The 7,916-nt window shown below is 45.1% G+C and overlaps 1 protein-coding gene across 1 annotated transcript in view; it reads left to right on the top strand.

The window, feature by feature from the left end:
- Window positions 1–7,916, top strand: part of ARHGAP15 (Rho GTPase activating protein 15) — a 721,117-nt gene that overhangs the window by 382,047 nt on the left and 331,154 nt on the right. Inside the window, exon 6 of the mRNA XM_040358038.1 lies at window positions 5,222–5,320. Within this exon, the coding sequence (XP_040213972.1) occupies window positions 5,222–5,320 (99 nt within the window). The remainder of the gene's footprint in view (window positions 1–5,221; window positions 5,321–7,916) is intronic.

The following is a 7,916-nucleotide window of genomic DNA, read 5'->3' as shown; positions in this document are numbered from 1 at the left end:
CTGGAATCCCTGCTGTCACCGCCGTCCTCTGAGCACCAGGGGCCGCACGAGTGCTTGTAACGTTGGTATAACAGTGGTCAGCTGTGGAACGCAGGAAGGCTTCCGTGTTGCGCTGTTGTAGCCACGCCCTGATGCGTTTCGTCACTTCCGACTTCGACAGAGGGCAGAGCTTTTTTACAGAGGAAACCGGTCGTGTGTACGTTTGTCATCGAGGAAACTGTTGAGGAACTCGACGAGCAAAAAAGAGAGCAAGTTCAATGGCAAGCAGAGGTTCACGGGGCGGATCATTACTGATCCGCCCCGTGTGAAAGGGGCCTTAAGTGGTTAAGCTTTGATAAAAAAAAAAAAAACTGGAAGCCGATTGGTTTCTATGCAGAGCTGCACCAGATTTTGCACCCTCCAGTTTTAGTAAATCACCCCAGTATGTGGGCAAAGGATGGGCAGACATCTTCTCCACCACTTCTTTGGAGTTCCCAGTCACTCCAAAGGGTGGGCGGCCACTGATAATATACTGATAATATAACTCCCGCACATGCACACAGTAGTTATATTGTCCCTGGCTCCCAGCTCTATTCCCACCATTCTAAAGATGATGGTGTGGTCATCTCTTGAGGAGGATTGTGACAGATGGCCCCCCTCACACAGGATATTGTGCTAAACCTGTAGGTAAATAAGAGAATCAGAGCCTTCGCTAAGTGGAAAAGTGGGATTGATAAAAGAGTTGGCAGTGCCTCCACCCAGGACAGGGCCTCTGTGAACAGAGGGGAATCCCTTCCTGTGAAATTAACCAGCAATCTAATCAAAGTAATTGGAAACAGAACAATGACTGCAACCAGTAAATAACATTAACCATAAGCATATAGAAATAATACAAGCTTTATATAAAAAAAAGATTAATAACTGTACATACATTCAATGTACAATAAGATATTATCAGCAAAGGGCCGATAGGAGTCCTTGTAGAATTGTGCACATATACCCGAGTGTACATAGTTAGTTTTTGAAATATCTTCCGATGAATGTTTCAGCAAAGTCCTGTTGTAGGGGCCCCTGAGGATGACGCTGGATCTATCTCTGTGTCAGAGACCTTAAGGGGGTTGTAAACTCTCAAGTTTTTTCACCCTAATGCTTCCTATGCATTAACCGCCTCAGCGGTATTCCTGAGTCGGGCTCGGGGTGGAATTTCAGAAGCAAAAGCGGTAACCCCGAGCCAGACTCGGGATCGCCTTGCAGTGTTCACAGGCAGAGTTTACGTACCTTCTCCCCTGGATTCTGCGATGCCTCCCCACTGTGTGAGCGAGCTGTCTCCTTGCTCGATTTACACAGTGCCTGTGTGCCGCCGAGCTCCGTTCCCTGCGACGTTACAACGCATGGGGGCGGAGATCGGCGCCAAATTCAAAAAAGTAAAAACACACAATACATACAGTATACTGTAATCTTATAGATTACAGAACTGTATGAAATAAATACACACCCCCTTTGTCCCTAGTGGTCTGCCCAGTGTTCTGCATGTACTTTTATATACCGTATTTATTGGGGTATAGCGCGCTCCCGCGTATAGCGCGCACCCCTAAAGTTGCCCTGAAATTCCTGTGTAAATTTTTGTACTTACAGTTTTGGTGTCTTGCGCGGCGTCCATCGGAAATTTTCTGTGGAAATTTTTGTACTTACAGTTTTGGTGTCTTGCGCGGCGTCCATCGGCGGCCCCGTCGGGTCCGGCGTCTGCCTGCGGCTTCGGGTGTCCTCTTCGTCGGGTCCGGCTTCCTTCTGCGGCGTCCTCCCCGCTCGTTTCCCGCTTTCCTGCGCCGAGTTTGAACACTGCGCCGGCATATACCGAGCGCAGTACACTTGTGTATAGTCGGGCAGGCTCGGCTAATCTCGCGCTCATGTCCTGTACGTCCAGGACGTGAGCGCGAGAGGAGCCGAGACTGCCCGACTATACACAAGTGTACTGCGCTGGATATATGCCGGCGCAGTATTCAAACTCGGCGCGGGAAAGTGGGTATCGGCGTATATTGTGCACCCACGATTTTGCCCTGATTTTCAGGGCAAAAAAGTGCGCGGTATACGCCGATAAATACGGTAATAAAAACTGTTCTTTCTGCCTGCAAACTAGAGATTGTCCATAGCAACCAAAAGTGTCCCTTTATGTCAAAAATGGTTTTAGAGCAGCTAGAAAACAGCGATAATAAATTAGAATCACTTGCAGAATTGTGCGATAGCGATTTGTGGGGAAATTCGTCATAAAAAAATAAAAGTAATGACAGCGACAATTCTGCAACTGAGCAAATTTCAGTGTTTTTGATTTGATTACATTATTGAATAATTTTTATTATAATTACATTATTATTTGTTATAATTATTTATAGTTATTTATTATATTATAATTTATAATTTTGTTTTTCAAACTTTATCATACCTGGGATGCCTACTAGACTCTTGTTTGGACAGATTTAAGTGAGTTATTCCTAAGAATTACAGGCCTACAATGTAAAATGGCAAATTTCCATGCAAAATAATTGTACCACTTTCAGCACCTAAAATCTGGCACACCCTAATCACCCCCTGCAGTGAAGATTCCCCCTGCTGCCCGGTGCCCCCTCCAACAGCATGACTGACTTCCCTCCTCTCCCATAGGCTACTGCAGTGGGCACACACACATGATATTTCAGGATGAGTGGGGGAAGGGGTAATGTCATTTACCGGTCCCTTCCCTTTCTGAATGAACACAGTGAGAGATCGGTACCGTGTTTTTGAGCTTTCAGGTGCACACCCTAATGCTACAGGCTGCGCACACCTATGCTTAGTCCTATAGAAAATGTATGGAGGGAGCTGAAACTTTAAGTTGATAAGAGACAGCCAAGAAACCTTAAGGATTTAGAGAAGATCTGTAAAGAAGAGTGATCCAAAATCTTCACCAACTACAAGAAGAGTTGTGTGCAAACCCGATAACCAACTACAAGAAACGTCTTACCTCTGTGCTTGCCTACAAGGGTTTCTCCACCAAGTACTAAGTCATGTTTTGCGTGGGGATCAAATAATATTTTACTCACTGAACTGCAACTTAATTTATAGCATTTGTTTTATGAGTTTTTCTGGATTTTTGGTTGATATTCTGTCTATTCTATTCTATTATTTAAAATACACCTATTATAACAATTATAGACCCTTCATTTCTTTGTAAGTGGGCAAACTTACAAAATCTACAGGTGATCAAATAATTATTTTCCCCACTGTATACCTCAACGCTTTAAACAAAAATGTTTTTTAATTTTATTTTTAAATACCTTACACCCCCGACTTCCTGAGGGTTTACCTAGACAAGAGTGATATCATTGGGCCTTCTTGCAGGGTTCTGGGAAAGCTCAGAATCCCAAATCTTGTGTGAACGCGCTCCATCACAATGCTGGAGTGTTGTCTCCCAAGATTTGCCATCCTTGGCTTTCTTAGGGTCTCACGGTGAGGCCTGGGTTTGTCAGCACAACCTACGGGAAGTGGCTATAAATTGTGGTGTAAGGCAAATATATTATACATTTTGGGCTGGATTCAGAACAGAGATACGACGGCGTATCTCCTGATACGCCGTCGTATCTCTGAGTGCGGGAGGTCGTATCTATGCCCCTGATTCGGAGAATCAGTTACGCATAGATTTCCCTAAGATCTGACAGGTGTAAGTGCCTTACACCGTCGTATCTTAGGCTGCATTTTCAGGCTGGCCGCTAGGTGGCTCTTCAGTATGTTTACGCAAGGAATATGCTAATTAGGTAGATACGGCGATTCAGAAACGTGCGTTTGGCCGGCGCAATTTTTTACGTCGTTTACGTTAGGCTTTTTTCGGCGTATAGTTACCCCTGCTATATGAGGCGTAGCTAATGTTAAGTATGGGCGTCGTTCCCGCGCCGAGTTTTGAAATTTTACGTCGTTTGCGTAAGTCGTTCGCGAATACGGCTTTACGTCATTTACGTTCACGTCGAATCCAATACGTCCTTGCGGCGTAATTTGGAGCAATGCACACTGGGATATTTTACGGACGGCGCATGCGCCGTTCAAAAAATACATCAGAAATGCGGGGTCAAGTACAATTTAAATAAAACACACCCCAACATCCCCATTTGAATTAGGCGGCCTTACGCCGCAACACATACGTTACGCCGCCGTAACTAAGGGCGCAAGTTCTTTCTGAATACAGAACTTGCGCCCAAAGTTACAGCGGCGTAACGTATCTCTGATACGTTACGCCAGCAGAAAGATGCGCGCATCTTTCTGAATCTGGCCCTTTATATTCAATGGGCCGGATTCAGAAAAGAGATACGACGGCGTCGTATCTATGCCGTATCTATGCGCCTGATTCAGCGAATCAGTTATGCATAGATATCCCTAAGATCCGACAGGTGTAAGTGTCTTACACCGTCGTATCTTAGGCTGCATTTTCAGGCTGGCCGCTAGGTGGCGCTTCCGTATGTTTACGCGAGGAATATGCAAATTAGTATTTACGCCGATTCAGAAACGAACGACCGCCCAACGCTTTTTTTTACGTCGTTTGCGTTCGGCTTTTTCCGGCGTGAAGTTACCCCTGCTATATGAGGGGTATGTGCGGCGTATCCTATAATAAGTATGGCCGTCATTCCCGCGTCGAATTTTGAATTTTTTACGTCGTTTGCGTAAGTCGTTCGCGAATAGGGCTGGACGTAATTTACGTTCACGTCGAAAGCATGACGATTTGCCGACGTCATTTGGAGCATGCGCACTGGGATATGTCCACGGACGGCGCATGCGCCGTTCGTTAAAAACTTCAAAAACGTGGGGTCACTACTATTTTACATAGTACACGGCCCCAGCCAGCCTATTTTGAATTAGGCGGGCTTACGCCGGCCCAGTTACACTGCGCCGCCGTAAGTTTCAGCGCAAGTTCTATGTGAATACACAACTTGCTGCTCAAACTTACGGCGGTGCAGTGTATCTGAGATACGCTACGCCCGCCTAAAGATAGGCTATTATACCTGAATCTGGCTGAATGTTTTTTATGACTTTTTCTTAGCATGAATTAATTAGGGGGTGGTGGATCCCAGAGAAGCGGACCACGCATTTCCATGAAAGGTCCATTTTAATATGTTAAACCTCTCTCATTAATATGGGTACAATTGAATTCCCACGGACGAACCTTGTTTAGTATCAATAAATAATCTTTCAACACTCGCTTACAATACATTTCTCTCCGCAGATCACAACACTGTCAGGAAGTGAAATCCTTCTGCAGTCGGATGTAGACATCACCATAAAAGAATGGTTCCACGCCATCCAAAATGCAATTGACAGTTTGGTATGCATGCGTTTGTTACCTTTATTTTACGCTTTCAGATGTCTTGCCTGTTTATGTGCTTTAGTGAATAGCCAAAATGACAGACATGCAGACGAAAACAAACAGAGCTCACCATCAATAATGAAATAATTATATTTGGATTACTTGGAGGATTAGTCATTTGTTTGGTATTTTAAAGGAGGCTAAATGGCGCGTATGTGAGAACATCTCATTTTTATTAAAGGTTTGCGGTACAAAAACTTCCATTACTCTGGCCGAATTGCAGATTTATTGGAATTTTCCGTGAAGCAGTGTAGAGTGTGAGGATGATTTGCCATGTATAGTACTCCATAATCAATCTCAAGTCATTTGCACAAATATGACTGGTTTCATGGCTGCACTTTGATCACCATCACCTTCCATGATGTTCATTCCGTCTCCAGAACTTTGTTATGCTTTCTGTCCCCTCCCAGGCAAACAGTTTTGTGCCACCCCCTTCTTACCCAAGTTGACACTGTTTCTCAACTCCAGTCCTCAAGTACCCCCAACGGGTCATGTTTTCAGGATTTCCCTCAGATTAAACGGCTGTGGTAATTACTAAGGCAGTGAAACTGATCAAATCACCTGTGCAAAATAATGGAAAGCCTGAAAACCTGACCTGTTGTGGGTACTTGAGGACTGGAGTTGAGAAACATTGGGGTAGACTATCCTTCTTTGTGCTGGTAGTTTGAGTCTAAAGCAGTAGCGGCTGGTGCTCAAAATGTTTGGGGAAAAAAACAAAACAATTGCATCTTCACCGTGCCCATCAATTGCAGCCACTGTGCCCATCAATTGCAGCCAGTGTGCCCATCAAACGCAGCCACTGTGCCCATCAAACGCAGCCACTGTGCCCATCAATTGTCGCCACTGTGCCATCAAATGCAGCCACTGTGCCCATCAAATGTCGCCACTGTGCCATCAATTGTCACCACTGGGCCATGCCATCAATTTTCACCACTGTGCCGTCAATTGTCGCCACTGTGCCATGCCATCAATTGTCGCCACTGTGCCATCAATTGTTGCCATGCCATGCCATCAAATGCAGCCACTGTGCCATAATTTATTACCACTTTGCCCATCAATTGTCACCACTGTCCCATGCCATCAAACGCAGCCACTGTGCCATCAATTGTCGCCACTGTGCCATGCCATCAAACACAGCCACTGTGCCATCAATTGTCGCCTTTGTGCCATCTATTGTCACCACTGTGCCATGCCATCAATTGTTGCCACTGTGCCATCAATTGTTACCACTGTGCCCATCAATTGTCGCCACTGTGCCCATCAATTGTCACCACTGTGCCCATCAATTGTAACCACTGTGCCATGCCAATTGCAGCCACTGTGCCATCAATTGTCACCACTGTGCCCATGAATTGTCACCAATGCACCCTGTAAAATGCTGCCAGATTGCCCCCGCCCGGAACTTACCTTTCTGGGGTCAGCCATCCTCCTTCCACTGTCCCTCGATGTCTTCTCCCGCCCTCGATGACACTTCAGCCAATCAGGTTACGTGTGCTGCTTTCACTAAGGGATAGGCTGGATTTTATTCCCTGCTTTGCAGGGGAAAAGAATCCAGCACATCCCCGCTGACAGGACAGAGCTCTGCATTGTTTACATAAGGGCGTCTCCTCGCTGATCAGAAGGTGCTGGCAGTCATCCATGGGTGGCACCTGCTGATCAGCTTCTGCTGTGACTAATCACAGCAGAATCAGGGTGCCCTTTACCCATATATATATAAATATATGTGATTCTGCACAGAGCGGCCACCTGGTAGCAGTAAGGCTGCTATAGGGTGGTCGGCAACTGGGTATTGCATTAGAGAAGACTCACTTATTGATATTTTTGAGAAGCCCATTTATTAAGCATTCTTCCCACTGACCAGCACACTAATGTATTATGAGTTGTAGATATAGTCATTTTTAGCAGGGGTTCCCTGAGACCGGAAAGTTATTTTAAGGGTCCCTCAGTGTTAAAAAGGTTAAGAAAGGCTATAGAGGCTGCTATTCCTGATCTGTATATATCTGAAAATGTTAGTAGCCTGACTGTCTGTGGCTTCAGGACATCTGAGTCACCAACCTGGCACAAGTGTGCAGCAAATGGAAATCAGAAAGCAGTCAGCATTCCTTATCCCTATACTTGTGTAAAGTCCGAGAATCAGAAAAAAACCTCCAGTTAACTAGTATTTTTAGAAGCCAGTCAGCAATGCATTTTCCTCTCAGTACATGTCTTTTAACCACTTAAGACCTGGACCTTTAGGCAGGTAAAGGACCCGGCCAGTTTTTGTGATTCGGCACTACATTGCTTTAACAGACAATTGCGTGGTCGTGTGCGACGTGGCTCCCAAACAAAATTGGCGTCCTTTTTTTCCCACAAATAGAGCTTTCTTTTGGTGGTATTTGATCACCTCTGTGGTTTTTATTTTTTGTGCTATAAACAAAAATAGAGCGACAATTTTGAAAGAAAAAGCTATATTTTTTTTTACTAGTAATGGCGGCAATCAGCGATTTTTATCATGACTACGACATTATGGTGGACACATCGGACACTTTTGATACTATTTTGGGACCACATTTAC

The sequence above is a fragment of the Rana temporaria genome, chromosome 6 (assembly GCF_905171775.1).
Source record: "Rana temporaria chromosome 6, aRanTem1.1, whole genome shotgun sequence".
Taxonomy (NCBI): Eukaryota; Metazoa; Chordata; class Amphibia; order Anura; family Ranidae; genus Rana; species Rana temporaria.
This window is presented reverse-complemented; position numbering and strand designations above follow the sequence as displayed.